Raw genomic sequence first — 21,112 nt, 5'->3', positions numbered from 1 at the left:
TTAAACCTATGGAATTTATGTGGGAAATCAGATTTCAATGTTTTTACCACTCGTGTATCGGTTATATAATCACCTCATCTTAGGTGTTTACATGTGGCATACAATTCACTACAATTAACAACATACTAAAATCCACTCACAACTGCAACTACATAGCAATGCTCTTGCAGCCACCCACCCACAAGCCCCTAGTATATTGCCAATTACTTTCATCTTACATTTTTCCACATTCAATAATAACTTCTGCAACAGCTTTTCATTGTAACTACTGAAAAGTACATAATATTCTGACAGGTACCAAAATGTCTGATAGATTTTTTTTCTGAATTTGCATTCACACAAACATCATTCCATACTCTTTAAAACCATAAATGTCAATTTCTGAAACAGTTAAAGTGCTGTGCTGAAAACCGTATCTCCATTTTCTTTCTTTTTCACTAGATTTTGTGAGGTTGCCAAAGAGAACGGAATGGATATATTTCGTGTTTTTGACTCCTTGAATTATATTCCCAACATGCTTTTGGGGATGGAAGCAGCAGGGGCAGCAGGAGGTGTGGTAGAGGCAGCCATTTCTTACACAGGAGACGTGTCTGACCCCATGAGACAGAAATACTCACTGGACTACTATCTGAAGCTGGCTGATGAGCTAGTTAAATCTGGAACACACATACTGTCTATTAAGGTAATCACAATTATACACATAAAAAAATGCTGGGTTAATTTGATCAATTTTGGATCAAAAAAATGGACAAGCCATGAGCATCTCGGTTGTGCAATGGGTAGCACAATCGCCTCACAGCAAGAAGGTTGCAGGTTCGAGCCTCAGCTGGGTCAGTTGGCATTTCTCCCTGTGGAGTTTGCATGTTCTTCCTGTGTTTGTGTGGGTTTCCTCCACGGGTTTCGGTTTCCCCCACAAGTCCAAAGACATGCGGTATAGGTGAATTGGGTAAGCTAAATTGTCCGTGGTATGTGTGTGAATGAGTATGGGAAACACCTGTTTCCCAGTGATGGGTTGCAGCTGGAAGGGCATCCACTGCGTAAAACTGGAAAAGTTGGTGGTTCATTCCGCTGTGGTGACCCCAAATTAATAAAGGGACTAAGCTGAAAAGAAAATGAATGGATGAATGAATGAATGAATGAATGAATGAATGAATAAACATTTATTATGTTGGTGGTTTTAAATTTAAATAAAAAAAAATATATATATATTATCTCAACATTGGCGTTAGTCCCTATTTGGCCTAAAATTGGGTTGAAACAGCTCAACGTTTTTAGAGTACTGTGCATAGAAACACTCATTGACACTGTATTGTCCTGATAATCATATGTTTAGCACTCTCAAAGGCACAGGTGAAAGACTTGTCATTATAGCCACTATTTTATGTGTCAGGACTTTAAGCTGCGTAATTTCAGCTGCATTTGGCTGTTGCTCAAGGGTGTAATGACTGAAGACATTGACAGTACCATTCATTCTTGCTCTCATATTACTGTTTCAGCTGCTGTAATAATACAGTGATCATCATAATGGATTTTTTTCTGTGGGTTTTGCTTAACTGGCTAAAAGCTGCTCTGCTTTCTTATCTTTTCAGGATATGGCTGGCCTTCTGAAGCCCCAAGCTAGCCGTTTACTGATTGGAGCATTGAGGGACCGTTTCCCTGACATTCCTATTCACGTGCACACTCACGATACAGCCGGTGCTGGAGTCGCGGCTATGTTAGCCTGTGCACAAGCAGGCGCTGATATAGTAGACGTAGCTGTGGACTCAATGGCTGGTATGACTTCTCAACCGAGCATGGGTGCCATCGTAGCCTGCACTAAAGGAACCAAACTTGATACTGGTGAGTTGACATTAAATCATTAGCAAAATCCAAAGATCATTAATAAATCCTGCATTATCCATTGTCAGAAGTTTGTCTGTGTGTGTGCGTGTGTGTGTGTTACAATGCTACATTAAACAGAGCTTCATAATAGCCATAGGCTAGTGGCCAGAGCTTGACATATCACATAGCAGTGCTTCAGGGGACCTGATTTCTTGCTCGAGGTCATTTCCCAATTCTGTTCCTATCTGTCCTCTTGTTTCCTGTCTCTCCTTCTGTTAAGTAATGTCATAAATGGCAAATTACATAACTGAAAGATGGAATATATAACTTTAATATAAAAAAGTATATATGAACCAAAAAAGCAAATTTGTGAAATAAAAAAAAAAACTGAAAAAAAAAGAATTTACAGAAAAAAAACAATGTTTAAGTTCTTTAAGTACTTTCACAACACCTCAGCAGTTTTATTAGACCAAATAATATAAAAGAAAAATGAATTATTCTGTTTCACCATGCATTTATGCTTTGACAGAGTGTGTTTCTGGCCTCAGTCAGTACATGTGCATTTAAATTGAACAGGCTGGCCATTGGTAATGTTTCCTAAGTTACAGTCAGCCAATTGATTAATGATGTCTAATTAGTCATGTCGCAAGGCTCATTAATCAAGGGACTCAGCAGGCTGTCGTCATGTATCAATAAATTTGTGCTTTTATACAGTTGTTTGCATGTGTGCTGTACTGTCCGTGTGAGTGTGATAATTGCAGTGTTCTGAGAAGCGTGTTAAACAAAAGACCTGCTGAAGCAGAGAGGTGTATTTGTGGACACACACTGGACAAAGACTAATGACAGAGAAGAGAATCATTTTGCCCTTCCCTTTCTCCTATTTTGTGTTTAACTGCACTTACACATTTATTTCCCCTTTTTCCACTTCATTACTGTCAAAGCTAAATCATACCTCCACTTCCTAGCCTTTCCTTCCTCTGTCTGCCCCAATATGGCTCCTCTGAGGCAGAATGGTTAGATAATGGCCGATGTGCTTCAGTTTCTAATTCTCCAGAGGCTAATCTTATGTTCTTGGACAATTTCTCATCATACATAACAATCTGTCAATGTCACACTGTAAACACTGTGATACCAAATTTAACCTTATGGGAGGGTTAAAAAAATTAGGTCAAGTGAAACAAGAAGGTATTGTGGAAAATGGAAGAAAATCTATTTTATTTTATGTTTCATGTGGAAAATATTTAACACAGGCTCATTGGGAATATGGCTACGTTTTGGGGGGAAACCTAAAATATTTGCCTCAATGCACATTTGCTTGCATTTTCTGGGGCAGTATAATGTTTATCATTACACAGTGAAACAGATTGTAAACTCATAAAGAATTGTTTTTGTACAGATATTTTAAATAAATGCCACAAAACCACTTAAACACATCTGTGATCCATAATCAAATGTGTTTGTCTCACAAACGTATGTCCTTATGGACGGATTTTCCGGAGAGGTCAATTTGCTTGGAAGCTCGCCATGCACAGTGTTACTCTTGTTGTATTTCTGGCAAAGGACGATTCCAGACACAAGGTAAAAGAGCAATGTGAAATAGTTCACAATCAATGGTGGTTGAGCTGTGTCTTCTCAGAGCAGTCTTTTAATAGGCACATCTGTCTGCCTCGAAGAGTTCCACTTCCCCAGGCGAACCCATGTTTTCCCTACCACCTAACAATCTTAATCATACGTAGTGCTCCCCTGGGCAGGGCTGCCCCTATTTGTGTATTGTCACAGGGTCTCTCCATTAGGGTAGATATTGGCCTTCACAGTGTCCTTCCCCTTGAAATGCTTTCCCAACTCATAAAACTCATAAAAATCCCTAGCTTAATGTTAGCTAGGTTAAATCTGCTCACGACTCCCCCTAAATTCTAAATAATCCTATATTCTGGTAATTAAGAGCCTGGGGATTTTGGAAGGCTGTGCCTTTGGTGACGCTATTTACTTGACGCTTTACATACTCTTTCCCATAATGTTTTTCCGACATAAGATTGGGAACGTCTCTGTTACTGTTGTAACTGTTGTTCCCTGAAGGAGGGAATGGAGAAGTTATGTCTTGTTGCCACAGTGGCTGACTCACAAGCTAAATACCAGCCACGCTTGGCTCCTCTTCAGGACCTGTGAGGAGCTGCACTTGTCAATTCTTAGGCATTCATTGGCCCCTTTTCTTACTCTTCAGAGTGAATGGTCATCTGGCAATTCTCCAAAATGTCATTTCAACAAAACATCTTACTTAACACCTTCAGGGAACAAGAGTTACAACAGTAACCGAGATGTCTTCAAAATTTTACATACCAGCCTCTGGTGGATTTGGCAACACAAGCTGCAAGCAGACATCGTCTGAACAACATATTTCACAGTTCGCAAAATCGTAGACCTGAGCATGTATTCCCAACGAACCTGGGTTGAAAATAGTCTTGCTTATTGGAAATAACCATCAAAATTCTTGTTTGCTCTGGATCTTACCTGTCAACATTGGAATGTGAAAATAAGTGATATGCCCACCACACCCTTTCATCCTGTCCCCCCTGCACCTCATTTTGATGTTTTGTTTGATTACATTAAATAACAGGTGTCACTTTAAAAAGGCACAGATCTAACATTATAATGAAAGCATTCGATTGCTTTCCTAACCTTTTATGCACATTTAGGACAAAATTAGTTGTGTTTGAAAGAAAACCCACCCAGATCGACATCTTTAGATGATATTATTATTGTTATTATTATTATTTATTTGTATATTCAAACACGCATCCAGACTTTCACTTTGCTGTAGATCACTTGTACAGAATCCGTTTGAGAAACAGCGTCTCTTTGTCATTATGGAGCGCGTCAGCTGACAGTCACGCACAGCTACTTGACTGTTTTGAGGATTGCATAAGAGGGGCAACGGCGCCTGTAACAGAAAGGACAGGAATTCCTCCTTTTATACTTATTTCGAAATGTTTTCATGGCCAAATAAAGCGTAAGCACAAAACAGATTCACATTTAAGAGCAAGAGGTGTCCCCTGCTTCAACAGTATGGGTTGCATATTTGGAAGATCGGATCTTTAATGTTTATTGTCACCCTTCATAGAAAGATTGAAAATACGGGAGAAATACATACCATAAAATACTTTTATTGCATAAAAGTGCGATAAAATTGTAAAATATGGGAGAATCTCTGAAAAAATATGAGAGTTGACAGGTATGTTCTGGATTTTATACCATTGCTATGCCGTTGCTAAGGTGTTTTCTGTTGTTTATTGTTATATAGTTGTTAGAATGGTGTGGTGGTTGCTTACAAGCTTACATGAAAAGACCCCACTACTAAGTCTTTATAATACTATATTATTGTTGCCCTTAGATAACTCTGGTTTAAATTTTATTGTAAGATTATGGGATTTTTTTGTGCTTCTGCTGGGTGAAATTTGAATGGCCTGTCGTTCTTAAAAGTAATAGCTACATGTGGCTACACAATCTGAGGTATTATTCACATCATGTCTCAAATTGAATTACATTTTGACCTTTAACACAGGTTACTTTGTTTAAACCCTTGATCATATGTGTCCGCATGTATAAAAAAGATTGCTTGATTGAAAATTCAGTTTTACTCTGACAGTTTGTGGTGCTTGCAAAAAAGCAAGTATATCCAGCTTACACCTAGTTAAAGCATGTTCAAACTACATAACCACACACATATACATGCACACAAATTAAAATGACTGATTTTGGATATAAACTTTTACTTATTAAAGTACAGTATATATATATATATATATATATATATATATATATATATATATATATATATATATATATATATATGCACTATACTATATGTTTAATCTTTTCTACCAAGAACAGTTTTTTTTTCCATTGATGTATTTATTGAGGGCAGACATTCATTAAGATTCCTCTCTCTCTCTCTCTCTCTCTCTCTCTCTCTCTCTCTCTCTCTCTCTCTCTCTCTCTCTCTGTCATTTTATTTTTCTCTAGTCTCTAGTGTGTTGCACTGGTTAATTAAGTTGCCAGTGTAGTAGGCTTGCTTTAGCTCACTGTGCTATTTGTTAATAATGCTCTCACATGCTTTTATTCTACAGTAGTCAGACTATCAGAGTTATTGTTGTTTTGTTTTATATTTTTGTCTCTATTTTTTATATTTTTGTTTTAGATTTTTGTCTCTACAAAATCATTGGGAAGGCATTGGGCACTGGACAGGAGCAGTGCCCAATGCCTTCCCAATGATTGTGTGCTCAATGTTTCTCTTTCACTCCTGTTCTATTTATTTTGACTTTCCCCTACTAGCACACTTCGCATCTCATATTTAGTTTTCTCACATATTTCTCTCCCTTTAGGTTTTCATCTGCTTTTTTTAATCTTTCTCCTGGTTTCCTGTTTTGGTGCATTTGTTTTTCGCCTACACTCATCTGTTCCTATATGTTTGTTTTCATTCTGTATCTGTAAGTTCCTTTTCTTCCTTTACTTTGTTTTTCCATTCAGTCTTCAAGCTCACCACTTGAACTAACACCTATCTCTCATATGCCATCTGTCACATTTTCTTTCTGTTTTTTTAATTCTCAGTAGATATTTTGAATTCATTTCCACAACCAAATATTTTATTGCTGTGTGTGTGTTTACTTTATGTGTGAGCCATTTATGTTCACTTTTATAATGCTCTTTATGTTGTCTTCAGGCTTTTCTCTCTTTTTCATTGCACACACACACACACACACACACACACACACACACACACACACACACACAGTCACACACACACATTCTTTGTTCTGTTTTTTTTTTTTAATGTTGTGCCAGTCTGCACTTACGTTAAACAAAAAATTACAGCAAAATGTGAACAAACTGTTCTGACCTTTGAGTCCAATGCAAACTGCAACATTTTCTAAGCTTTGTTTACTTTTGAACATTTCAGTTTTAACCCTTGGATTATTCATAGAACAGAATATTTAGAATTATGTGTCACACAATTATTATTGTCTGTGTCTGCTGGAAAAGCATCTCAAACCAACGTAAGATGGTTTGTCATTCTTTGTTAGCTTAGTTTGCATACTTTGTATTTCATAATTGCTACCTTTTCTTTCTTATATTTGCAAGATTATAATGTCTCCCATTTATGACTTCATTTCTCACAGTGTGATTTTGTATCTAGCAGTGTCACTTTATGTTTTATAACCTAGCATTATTTCAAAATTAGCTTTGGATTACTTTATACTCCCAGCATGATTCAGGTGGGTGTTAAATTAGATGGTCTCCCAACTGAAAAGTGCATACAAGACCTAAAACCATTAAACAGACTAAATTAACAATTGGTGGATGGTTCCTTTATGGCAACCCCTGATAAAGATCAGAATAAGCTAAACGAAAATGAGTGATTTAGTGAGTAATTGGGACCAGATAACCAAACTTGCCCATACTCTGAGACCAGAAACCACCTTAGAAGGTTCTTAGTTCAAGTCCCAGTTGAGCCAGGATACTTTTCTATGTATAGTCTGTATGTGCTCCCTGTGTAGGTATAGGTTGCCCAAGGTTGTGCCCGTTTCCCCCACAGTTCAAAGACATTTATAACTACATTTAGTCATTTATCAGACGCTTTTGTCCAAAACAACTTTTGTATATACAACATAAAAATGCATTAACCAACCCAACATAAAGAGGCAATGCACACAAGTGCTACTTGTACAAAGGTACTGATATTGCTTAAAGAAATAAGAGATAGGGTTAAAGAAAGAGGTAGGGTAAGCAGAGGGGGGAGGGGTGTTTAAGAAGTTTTCAAGTGCTTGTGGGCAAGAGTTTTCACTTACTATTTGGGAAATAACCCCAAACTCAGTTCTATCCCTTAGCCCTTTCACATACCCCCACTCCTTAGTTTGTGCATTTATGTGAAAGGGTAAGGGTTTCTCATATTCCACCAGCAACATCGCTGTAAAAAAACAAGGAGATCCACAAATATACAAACAGGCTTTAATTTTTTTTTTTTACTAGAAACAGAAAAGGTTGGGACATAAATAAAAATACAAATAAAAAAAGAAAGTAGTAATTTCTAAATTGAAAAATTTCATTTCAACAATTTTTTTGTTGTTTTTTTATAAACGCATATTACAATTTTTGTTCTTGCAACGCATTTCTAAAAATGTGTGCTTCATAATGTGCCACACGTTCTCTATTGGAGACAGGTCGTGACTGCAGACAGACCAGTCAAGTACCTGTATCCTCTTTCTCCACAGCCAGGACTTTGTAATGTGTGCAGAATGTGGTTTTTCATGGTCTTCTTAAAATAGGCATGGGCATCCCTGGAAAAGAAGGCAGCATATTGTGCTCTAAAATCTCTATGTACTTTTCAGCATTATTAATGCAGTCACAGAAGTGCAAGTTACCTTTGCCAAGGGCACTGACACAACCCCATACTATGACAGACCTTGGCTTTTGGACTTGTTGCTGGTAACAGTCTGGATGATCCTTTTCTTTTTTGGTCCAGAGCACACAGCGTCCATTTCTCCCCCCAAAAATATGTGAAATACTGATTCAGTTCCACCCCAGATACTTCAGAGCCCAGAGGAGTCAACAACACTGTTAACATAGAGCTTCCTTTTGGCACAGTACAGTTTTAACTGGCATGTAACTGCATATTGTGGTACTTAAAGGTTTGCCAAAGTAGTCCTGAGCCCATGTGGTGATATCGCTTATAAATCGATGCAGTGCCGCCCGCCTGAGGTATCGGAGATCATGGCAGTTCAGCTAAGGCTTGTGCCCTTGTCCTTTTCGCACTGAAATTCCTCCAGATTTTTTGCATTTCTAATGAGTTTATGCACTGTTTAAGGTGAAATATCCCAATATATCCCTATCTTTCTTTGAGGAACATGGTTTTTAAACATTTCAAGAATTTTCTCACATATTTGTTGGCAAACTGGCCATCCTCTGCCCATATTTGCTCCTAAAGCACTAGACCTTTCTTGGATGCTGCTTTTGTACCAAATCATAATTACAGACACCTGTTCACATCACTTGTTTGAAATCACATCATTATTTAAGCAATTTACCTGAGTACTAGCCATAAATTACTTTTGTCCTAACTTTTTTTGGAATGTGTTACAGACCTGAATGACAAGGAATGATGCATTAATATACAAATGAAATAAAGTTGACCAGACAAAACATTAAATGCCAATTTAATTTAATTGAGTCTTTTTTTTTTTTGTACAAAAATGTTTTTATATATATATATATTTATTAAATAACCCATATCAAAGTATAATCTTGCTTTGGATCAACCTATAAAAATATTGTTAATTGTTATAGCTAAATTTATAAATGAAACTCAAATGATAGTTTTAATAAATTGTATTAAAGGTAAAATGTTGTTTTTATAGACTATGAATCAATTAAACTACTTTGTTTTGACTTAAAATCTAAATCCAAGTAAAGTTACTTATTCTGTAATAAATACATATAATATTAGTCTATACTACTGCCAGTTATAATAATGAGGTAAACTATTTGCTGCTGCTTTCAGTATGACAGTAAATGTCAAGCAAGATGTTAATCAAACTCACATTAATTGTGATTGAGTATTCTAATCGACAGCCTTAATCTGTACCAACTGTAACCTGACAGATACAAAGGTAAAAGGTGCTGACACCTCAAAGCTCTGTACAGAGCATAAGAAAAAGCAGCCAATCAGTATACCGATCTATATTTTATTGCCATTTATAACTCCTGCAAGCATACTTAACCATACATATTAACAAATACACATTAATTGTAGTAGCATTTATCTATACTGTAGTGACACATTAGAGTATTATAGAGTTCATTGAGTGCAGCACATGATGTACATTGTACTGTTTAATATTGTCTATTTGATTGGTGCAAACCCAGCAGGAGTGTTATAATAGCAGAGAGCTTCTCATATATGAGTGTGTTAATAAGTTGTGTGTGTGGCCCGAAGACTGGAAAGATGACACTCATGACATCAGACTTAATTAACTCCATATTGATTATTGCAGTCTGACTTTATGCAGGGCCTTTATTGATGGATTGATGGTGTGTTTTGAGATGTGTCAGACTAGGGCAGCAGAATGTGCCAGTCAAAAAGAGAGAGAGAGTCAGACAGAGCTACTAACACTTCCACTTAAATCCATTTGAAAGGACAAAGTGATTAATTTTACTAAATTGATACTTTCAACCCAGTCGATGCATAATATAATTATGTCTTCATTGGGTTTTAAAGGTAACTTTAGTGATGACTAAATGGCTCTAATCTCTAATTACTCTTTGCAGTCATTGTGTCTTGTGCAAGATTTTAAAGAAAAATCTTATTTTACATTTTGAGTAAATATGGAATTAATTTTATGAAAATAGTATAACTGATGTAGGTAAATCATTCACATGTACATCATTTGACTTAGTTTGAATTATAACATCACATGTTTATTGTAAACAGAGGCTAAGTAAAGGATATTGTGCAGACCCCTGCACTACACTGTATATTTTTAACCCCGGTTTCACAAACTAGATTTAAGGCTTGTCAAGATTAAATTGCATGTTTGAGCTGTCTCAACTCAAAATAACTTGCGGTGAGATGTCTTAAAATACGCCAGTGTCAGTTTTTGCGTCCAGGTGCACATCAGTAATATATTTTTCTAAGGCCATTTTAGTAAATGTGGCTTAAATAGCCTAATTTAATTAAGGCCTATTCCTGGCTTAATCTAAGCCCTGTTTGTGGAACTGGACCTTAATCAGTTTGACTGATGTGAGTAGAGATGACTAAAAAGTTGATTTGATTCAACTAAAATTTGTAAGTCTTTTTTTACAGTGTGCATAAGGGCAATGATCACCCATCTGATTAAATCACAGTACATTTTCCTGATAATTACATGCCTATTTATCAAATAAATACATACATACATACATACATATGTATAAATCCATCCATCCATCCATACATACATACATACATATATAAATCCATACATGCATACATACATACATACATAAATAGGCATTAAATATGTCTGTTTAATATTTTTTACATATATTTAGAATGTATACAAAAAGCAGTGATACAAGAACCAATCAGCACACTAATAAAGACAGACGGTTTTATAGTTTAGTATAAAATAAATTAATTAATTTGAAAATTATTTAATAATTTTAAGTTTTCAAGTATATAGACAGTGTAAAACGTTATTTAAAATGAACAATAAAGTGCCCTTACACTTGCCCTTAAACTAAAGTTAAGTGGTTGTTAACAATTTATTTGGGCTGAATTTAAACAACCATATTAAGTTGAACATTACTAAATTTAATTTGTTTGTGTAAATTCAACCCATATACATTTTCTGCAACAATTTTGCAGTGTATCATGCATTATAAAAGGTAATATTTTGGTTTCGGGGGTCTCCAACAACAGGCTGATATGCATGTAAGGTCAAAAAAACACTTTCATTGTCTTATAATATGCATTTATATTATCCCAACGACTCCCATATGAATTTTTTCAGTGATTCATTTGTTCCCAAAGCCCTCCTTAGCACCATGCTAATATGCGCTGGTTGGTCTGATGACCCAGTCTGTTGTGATTGGTGGACTGGGTTCAGCGTGAAAAGGAGAGAAACGCCCACCACAATTATAAAATAGCGCAGTATGTGAGGCCAATGCAGGAATGCATTAAAGCAATGCAGTTAGCATATTAGGTAACACTTTATAATAACTACACACTATTAATCATTTGCTAAGCATTAGCATCTAGTGAATTCATTATTTGTTAAGCATTAACTCTACATTAATAAATGTTAGTAAGCAGTTTATAACTGCAGCTAACAAATGCTGTATTCTTGACTTATACGCACCTATATAATGTGCTTAATAATTGTATTTTCAATCTTAGTTAATGATTTATTTTTCATTACTAAATTAAGTATTGCATTATTTACAAACCAGTTGTATTTAAGAGTAGTTGAGGGTTCTTAGGATCATTCAGAATGACTTAGTAAATGCTTAATAAACTATTGAAATCAACATTAACATTTATTATTATTCAGGCATATACTAATAGTTAACTAATATGTTAATTAATGCTTTATTAACTCAACTTCACGCAATTTTGTGACCTAATCTAAAGTGAGGACTATTTATGCTTTATAAACCCCTTATAAATGACAATTAAAGGCTCTGAATCAAATGAACAATAATCTTTGCAATCTTTTCTAAAAAATAAAATTACTGTAAAGTTTAAACATTGCAAAATAACAGGAGTGTCAAAATACGGCATAAAACTGGATAAAACAACAACAACAATATAATAATTTAACAATATAATAAGAAGCAATGTTTAAACTGTACAGTTATTTTATTTTAGATAAGGTTGTAAAGATTTATTTTTAATTTGAAGTACAGTTTTATTTGTGTATCTTTAAATGAAAAGGAATGAATAATGTCATTTTTCCTGTTTAGAATTTAACGGAGCCTTTATTTGCCATTTATAAGGGGTTTATAAAGCATAAATAGTCCTCACTTTAGATTAGGTCACAAAACTAGATGAAGTTGAGTTAATAAAGCATTTATTAACATATTAGTTAACTATTAGTATATGCCTGAATAAATAAGACATATAAACGTTGATTTCAATAGTTTATTAATCATTTACTAACTCATTCTGAATGATCCTAAAAACCCTCAACTACTTTAAATACAACTGGTTTGTAAATAATGCAATAGTTAATTTAGTAATGAAAAATAAATCATTAGCAAAGTATGAAAGTACAAGTATTAAGCACATTATAAATATGTTTGTAAGTCAAGAATAGAGCATTTGTAGCTGCAGTTATAAACTGCTTACTAACGCTTATTAATGTAGAGTTAATGCTTAACAAATAATGAATTAACTATTTGCTAATGCTTAATAAATTATTTATAGTGTGTAGTTATTATAAAGTGTTACCGCATATTACTCTATTCTTAACATTAACCCCAGGTAATAACAACGACACACAATCAGTATTAATCCACACAGTGGAAAAAGAAAGCTTTTTTGAAAATTGACTGCACCGCATGTGTGTAGGAACAGCTGATGGTGGCCATAGCAAAGAAAAAACGGCAGAGGATCACGAGTTCTGAAACGCATTTAAATTGGTGAAGGAAGAAGCACGCGTCACATTTCTAATGTGGTTTTGGACACAATATGTAAACAGCCCCATAAAGATTGAACCTGAGAGATACAATGCAAGCCCTGATCAATAATAGATATGTGATTACAAGCCGCACGGGGTGATTTCAAGTTACAACACACAATGTAATAATTATTTTGCAAACTACAGAAAACGAAGCAACACTTTTAATTACACTTACTTGTTATGATCCCGAGGAAGAAGAAAATAATTTATATGAACTGTAACAGTTACTGACAAATCCTTTAATCATTCCTGAACTATGTAACATCCCTCAACATTGCCCACCTTCTTTTAAAGTTGTTTAAGTTCCAGAGGTTTGTGGTAGTTCTCTGATTAATTGGTATTTCTCTAAAAGATCATGGTTAGTGTTGTAGGGAAGCTGATCGTTGAAATCTGATATATTAAATTACTAAATCAATGAAAGATTTATGAAAGAAAATTTATGAAAATTTATGAAAGAAAAGTAATACGTTCCATGATGTATCCAGAGTGCTGATTATATCATAGTGTTGTTGCAGAATTTGAAACACACTTCTTCTCTCATGCAGGGATTTCTCTGGACAAAGTGTTTGACTACAGTGAGTACTGGGAAGTGGCTCGTGGTCTGTACGCTCCCTTCGACTGCACTGCCACAATGAAGTCTGGTAATGCAGATGTTTATGAAAATGAGATCCCTGGGGGCCAGTACACCAACCTACACTTCCAGGCCCACAGCATGGGCCTCGGTAACAAGTTCAAAGAGGTGAAGAAAGCCTATACTGAAGCCAACAAGCTGCTGGGAGACCTTATCAAAGTAAGACCTCCAAAAAATCTCATTTTGATTCCAAATGCGTCACTTACTCACTTTTTCTTTCTTTCTTTCTGACCCTCTCTCCTCCTCCCCTTTTCCACATACTGAAAAGTGTCCTTGAAGGCCAGTGAATAAAGTGACATTTTTTATTTTTTATTGGATTTTCTGTCATTTAAATTCTGCAGGTATATAGCAAAAGCTCTGTTATTTTTGTCCCTGTTGATTTAAACCCAACAATTAACTTTAAAAGCATAAAGATTTTGCTGCAGCGTCTGCTAATTTAAATGTAGATTAATAGTAATTTCATCATGGATAGTTATAATTAGAATAATTACATATTACAGAGTTCTTTAAAAAACAATTAGTTATTTTAAAAACAATTATATTTTGCAAATTATGAATGCTTGTTTCACATCATGAGCTGACGTTCAGCCACTGCCCAACATTTCCTACCATAATAAGAACAACTTTCTGTCAGAGGATCGGTGTGATAGTGAGCTTCCGTGTTATCAAATGATAAGCCTCACAACCTGATACCAGCAGTCCATGTAATCTGTCCATGCTGTCTTCTGCTCTCTGCCCCTAAGGCTGAATTAACTGATCAGCTGAAATGTGTCTGGCATCGCTTGCTTCTACTAAAGTTCAATCAATTGGCAGAATTCTCCAAATAGACGTTTCTGTTTACTTTCAATGTATCAGCATGCAATTGTTATTCACTTCAAACTGTTTGTCTTACTTTTTCTTGATGCTTTCTTGCCTGCACTCGTTTGTCCCACACCATCCCTCATCAATTTAATTTATGGCTTTGGGGAAAGTGGGCAGGACTTTGTAATCTTGTGGTGAAATTCAATGTTTTATTTCTCTCTCTCTCTCTCTCTCTCTCTCTCTCTCTCTCTCTCTCTCTCTCTCTCTCTGAGTATATTCAGAGTAGAATCTATTTGTGAAAGAAAATACTAGGTTTATGCATTATGTATGCTTTGTACCATATGTGAATTTTCTACATGTATATAATACCTGGATGATCTGGATACATATATATATATATATATATATATATATATATATATATATATATATATATACAGTTGAAGTCAGAATTATTAGCCCTCCTTTGAATATTATTTTTCGTTTTTTAAATATTTACCAAACGATGTTTAACAGAACAAGGAAATTTTCACAGTATGTCTTATAATATGTTTTCCTCTGGAGAAAGAAACAAACCAACTACTCTTAAATACAAATGGTTTGTAAATAATGCAATACTTAATTTAGTAACAAATAAATCATTAACAAAGTATGAAAGTACAATTATTAAGTACATGTGGTTGTAAGTCAAGAATACAGCATTTGTAGCTGCAGTTCCCCTTCTACTGCATTTCTACGTGTGTCTGTAATAAACAAATTTTTGTGAGTGCATTAGACGACCAATCACAGTATGCTTTTTTAGTGTATCCATATCCCAGGTAGGCCTGCTCGGTGACACCGTCGGGGACTTACCCAGGAGTCCTCAGTGGTGAAAGATCAGTCGTGCACGATGGAGCAGGTTATCTCTTGGTGGGCTCGGAAAACTGTTCTCCCCATTAGACCCGTCCACGCTGGCCGTTCTTCGCCGAGTGTGCTCTTCCCGCGGCTCCAAAATGCTCCGCCGTCACAGTCCGTTTCACTGACTAACTGAATGCACCGAGCCCCTCCGCGGGGAGTTCACCGTTAAGTCCAGTAATTGGACCGCGAAGCGAACCTGAGGCGGGCCGCTTGGAGAGGAGGAGAACCGTTCTTTCCCCGGTGGAGGCCGGGGCTCCCCCGCGAATGTATGTAGCAATACCAAAAGAGCGGATTTTCCTCCCTCTGGGTGTGGAAGCCCAATTGCTGCCAGCATGGGACGCACTTCCTTTCAGTTCTCAGCTTTGGTGCATTTCGCCACAGGCTTGAGTGCACCAGAAGATGAGCTCCTTTCTCACACCTCCAACCACTCCGCAGGATCCTGGGAGGAAGGTAAGAGTCAATGTCTCGCTCTCTCCCTCCCTATACTGTGATTTTTTTGGTGTGCAATGGGGGGCCGAGCTTAGTAGTAACAGTCCACCCATTCGGGCTCTCCCTGTTTCCATGAGTGGTAGGATGCCCTGTGCCTTGACTGTTATTATTTTTTACGTCTCTGAACTAATCGATTATGCACAGGGACCTAGTGCTCTTTCACCTTGGCCTGTTCGGGTTTCGGGTCAACCGAGGATGAGCAAGCTCTCCCCCGGGCAGAGCTTCTCTCATCTCAGGTTGGAGCTGGACTCGGTCTGCATCACGGCGCACTTTTAACGCTCTGGGCTGGCGCTGCCCTGTCCAGCTCCTGGGGCATATGACATTGGTAGCTGCTATCACGCCGCTCAATTGATCATATAAGACCAATCCAGCGCGGGCTTCGCGATCGGGTCCCCAGATGGGCATGGCGCACCATGGAGACACACCAGGTGTACTTCACCACACTGTGTCTCCGCACCTTTAGCCCCTGAATGGTCTTGCCTTCTAGGGGCCTGAGTGCCCTTAGAACAAGTGTCCAGTTATGCTGTCATTTTGACAGATGCTTCCAGTATAGGCTGGCGGGCTGTGTGTATCAAGCATGCAGCGGCAGGTTCGTAAACCAGACCCCATTTGCATTGGCATTTCAACTGGAGCTGTTGGCATTGTTTTTCGATCTCCGCCGGTCCCTACCGAAGCAGGAGGGGGAAACACATGTTGGTTAGGACGGCCAGCATGGCTGCGATTGCGTACATCAACTGTTTGGGCTGGTATGCACTATCGCAACATGTCTCAGTTCTCAGTTCATATCTCGTACAAGCGCTTCATACCAGCTTACATGCTCTCAGGACTGTTATGTTTCCGGGAGAACGGAGACTCCACCCCGGTATGTTCCAGCTGCTATGGGAATGCTTCAGAGAAGCCCAGGTCATCCTGCTGTTTCTCCGGAGCGGCCCTTTGCTGGCTGCTTTCCCTGCTATGCACTAAGGCGCTGGCTCTCAGCTGGCTCTGGGTTACGCAATATGCGTCTTTTGCCCAGTGAGCCTGCTCGTACAGACTCTGTGCAAGATCAGGGAGACGAGAAGTGGGTCTCACTCGTTGCGCCTCTCTGGCCCAACCGGACCCGAGTTTCCAGACTCACACTCCTTGTGATGACACCTCCCTGATAAATTTCCCAGAAAAACACTTCCATTTTTCTGGGATGGGCACCCATCTGGCACCCGTGCAGGGCTCTGAAACCTCCTTGGATGGTTTCTAGACAGAGTGCGGTGGACTTAGGTGACCTATCAGTGCGATGGTTAACACCTTCACTCAGGCTAGAGCACCCTATTAGGCATGCCTATGTTCTGCAGTGGAGTCTTTTCGTTGTGTAGGAGTTCTCTCTGAGAAAACCCCCGGATATGCCAGATTAGTGTTGTGTTTTCTTCCTTTAGGATAGCTGGAGTGCAGGCTGTCTCCCTTCACACTGAAGGTTTGGCGTGCGATCATCCCCGTTCTCTCTGGGGATGGAAGCGCGCTGGGAAGGCATAACCTCATCAGCCGGTTTCTCAGAGGCGCATGGTACGAGATAGTTAATTCCATTCCCGCCCCATCTGTCGCCCTCTTGGAATCTCTAGCCCCAGCGGTTATGATTAGATCCGTTGTTCCACTTGATCAGTATATATAAGTTTTCTGTCCTTAGGCAGCTCTGCTGATCACGCTGGTATCAGGAGGGTTAGGATTCCGGTGGCGTTTTCGGTCAGCGAATTGTGCCAGTAATTTAGACCGACCTACTCTCATGTTTACCTGAGACCTTGGTTCATCTTGTGCCAAGGCTCCTACAACCCCCCTTTAAAATGAGGTGGTGAGCCTGCAAGCACTGCCTGCGGAGGAGGCAGACCCAGCCTTTTCATTACTATGTCCGCGCACTGCGCTTAACGTGACATGAAGCATACGCAGCTTTTTTCTTTTATGATAAGCAGAAGGGAAGTGCTGTATTAAAACAGAAGTTAGTTATTTTTTTAGTTATGCCATAACCCTTGCTAGGGTGAGCTGTGTCCCCCGGGAGAGAGAGCACACCTATTAATAATACAATGTTATATGCACAGCGCCTCTTAAACAGATCATGTAGAGCTGCAGGCTGGGTGACATCAAACACATTCTTGAGATTATATCCTTGAGTGGAGTGAGTTTCCTCCTGATTACTGGTTACCCCTGTCAATCGGGAGGAAATTAAGCTCGCTGTCAATAAACGCTTGCTGCGCCAGGCTCCCTAACCTGGAGATGCGTGTGCATTGTCTATTCTACTAGTAAGTTTCCCTTTTTAGGTGAACCCTAGAGAATTCCTCCGAGGCCCCAAGCACCTGACTCAGCGGAGGAGTCGAGTGCATGGCTCAGTGTGTTGTCTGGTATGCCCATCTGGTCTACCCACATACTGAGGTTCGGTGCTAGCTATGTGCATTCCTCTGTTCTTGGTGATGCCATATGCATTTTTCACCACGGTGTGTTCCCCCTTTCAGGCGGACCCGTGTCTTCCCTAACCACTAACCAGCTTATCATATGTAGCACTCCCCCTCATTAGGGCTAGTCCATATGCTATATTACCATCAAGTCTCCCCTCTTGGGTAGCAGGTGGTCTCTGCAGTGTCCCCAGTGACCCCAAAACAAAGTGACCCCAAAACAAAGGTACGTACCAAACTGTACCATTACACTTCTAATATATATGCCAGCATAATACACACTCGTTTTTCATTTCATGTCTTAAGTGCGTCGCATACCAGATGCGCTGCTCGGTGCCGCGACATGGTGCACACATGACAGTTGGAAGTATCGCATGTTATTTAAAATGAAACTATTCAGATGGCGCTCTGTGGTGCAGCAGAAATATAAACAGTGTCCTGAGGTGTGACTGGGTGCCGCTGACTTGCAGCGCCTGTGTGCATACCCTGATAGAAACCTATGTTTAGAATTCAATTCAATTCACCTTTATTTGTATAGCGCTTTTACAATGTAGATTGTGTCAAAGCAGCTTCACATAAAAGGTCATAGTAATTTGGAACAGTGTAGTTCAGTTTGTAGTGTTTTAGTTCAGTTCAGTTTAGCTCAGTTCAGTGTGGTTTAAAAATCACTACTGAGAGCCCAAACACTGAAGAGCAAATCCAACGATGCGCAGCTCTACAGATCCCAAACCATGCAAGCCAGTGGCAACAGTGGAGAGGAAAAAAAAAACTTCACTAATTGGTGAAGTGAAGAAAAAAAACCTTGAGAGAAACCAGACTCAGTTGGGCACGACCATTTTAATTTCTCCGCTGGCCAAACGTCTTGTGCAGAGCTGCAGTCTCAGTGGTGGAGGTTGGAAGATGGCCTCAGCGAAGACTTGTCTGTCCCTGGAGCATCATAGGAATCAGTCTCATGTTATCCACTCCTCCATGACCACCACAGTAGCTGCTCAGGATACGGCCTGGTCCAGGATATGGAAACCTTGGGATCAACTCGTCGTTGGTCTTGGATCAAATCAGTGACTCGGCATAGTCTGAGGGCCTCGGGAAGAGTATCCCCAGGTGGAAATGGAGAATAAAGAGAATAATTAGCGTAGCTGCTGTTCATAGTGTACATAAACAATATGCAGAAACCTGTGTGGAAACCTGCTAAGCGGTGCACTGAGTGTATGCTTTACTAAACAGATAGGTCTTTAATCTAGTTTTGAATTGGGAGAGTGTGTCTGAGCCTCGGACATTATCAGGAAGGCTATTCCAGAGTTTAGGAGCTATAAATGAGAAGCCTCTACCTCCTTTACTTGACTTAGCTATTCTAGGTACTACCAGAAGCCCTGAGTTTTGAGATCTTAAAGAGCGAGTTGGATTGTAGCGAGATAGAAGGTTGTTAGATAAACAGGAGCTAGATTATTTAAAGCTTTATATGTAAGAAGCAATATTTTAAATTCAATACGAAACTTAACAGGCAGCCAGTGTAAGAAGGATAAAATTGATGTGATCAAATTTTCTAGACCTGGTTAGAGCTCTGGCAGCTGCATTTTGTAGTCGTTGAAGTTTATTAATAGAGGATGCTGGGTAGTGTAGGATTCAAATGGTCCATTGCATGTTCAAAAATTGACGGAGATCTGAATTGAAAATTCAGAAAGTTTGAAAGTTTTATTTTGAATACAAGAAGTTAGAAAGTACAATTTCTGCGCAGGAGAGATGTACTACTGTATCAGCCTCTGCCTATGACACTGTCCTTCATACGTTTTATACTGTGTCTCACACACTATCTAAACCCAAACCTATTTGACTTATATGGTGTTGTCTTGACAGTTTGACCATTCAGCAACCAGATATTCCTCTTCCTGGTATCTGTGTATCTTCTCTTAACAGTTCACCTTTTAAGGCAGATGTTTCAGAGCACATACACACAGCTTATACATCTTGTCACTCACCCCCACCCAACAACAGGATGCGTTAGCATCCGGTAACATTTCTCTATACTTTGTGCACCTAATATAGCAGTTAACCCTTTAAAAGAAGAAACCCTTTATGTCTGCATTTATTAGTAAATGCTTAGCAAAATCTAACAATAAAAAAATGCTATCCTTCAGTAGCCAGCAAGAAGTGCATCACAGTAGTCCAGCCTAGAAGTCATAAAAGCATGGACTAGCTTTTCTGCATCTGAGATGGATAGCATACTTCGTAACTGCGAAATTTCTCAGATGAAAGAAGGCAGTTTTCGTGACATGGGATATATGATTTTCAAAAGTTAAATTGCTGTCTAATATGACACCCAGATCTTTTATAGCAGAGCTAACGCTAACTTTGTATCCCTCCAATTGTAGGTCGAGTTGTGAGATCTGCTGTGTACAGGATTTAGGCCCACTAAGTAATAATTCTGTTTTGTCTGAGTTTAAGAGAAGAAAATTGTTGGTCATCCAGTCTTCAACATCTTTAATACACTCAGTTAGCTTAGATAGTTCAGACATATTGTCAGGTTTAGTTGAAATATATAATTGAGTATCATCTGCATAGCAGTGAAAGCTGATCCCATGTCTTCTAATAATGTCTCCCAGGGGTATCATGTATATTGTAAACAGCAAAGGGCCTAAAACTGATCCTTGAGGCACCCCATACTTTACTGGGCTGACTTGTGAAGGCTGTCCATTAAAGAGCCCATATTATACATGAAATAGGGTCATATTTAGGTTGTAAGGGTCTCCAACAACAGTCTAATATGCATGCAAGGTCAAAAACACTTTCATGGTCTTATAATCTGCATTTATTTTTACCTAATTATCCCAGCGACTCCCATATGAATC

The 21,112-nt window shown here is 38.4% G+C and overlaps 1 protein-coding gene across 1 annotated transcript in view; it reads left to right on the top strand.

Moving 5' to 3' along the window:
- Positions 1-21,112, top strand: part of pcxb (pyruvate carboxylase b) — a 340,834-nt gene that overhangs the window by 264,798 nt on the left and 54,924 nt on the right. The window contains exons 15-17 of the mRNA XM_056462259.1: positions 442-682; positions 1,590-1,839; positions 13,580-13,824. Coding sequence (XP_056318234.1) covers positions 442-682; positions 1,590-1,839; positions 13,580-13,824 — 736 coding nt within the window. The remainder of the gene's footprint in view (positions 1-441; positions 683-1,589; positions 1,840-13,579; positions 13,825-21,112) is intronic.

Source organism: Danio aesculapii, chromosome 7 (assembly GCF_903798145.1).
Source record: "Danio aesculapii chromosome 7, fDanAes4.1, whole genome shotgun sequence".
Taxonomy (NCBI): domain Eukaryota; kingdom Metazoa; phylum Chordata; class Actinopteri; order Cypriniformes; family Danionidae; genus Danio; species Danio aesculapii.
Note: the sequence above shows the minus strand (reverse complement) of the source record. Positions and strands in the feature narration are given on the sequence as shown.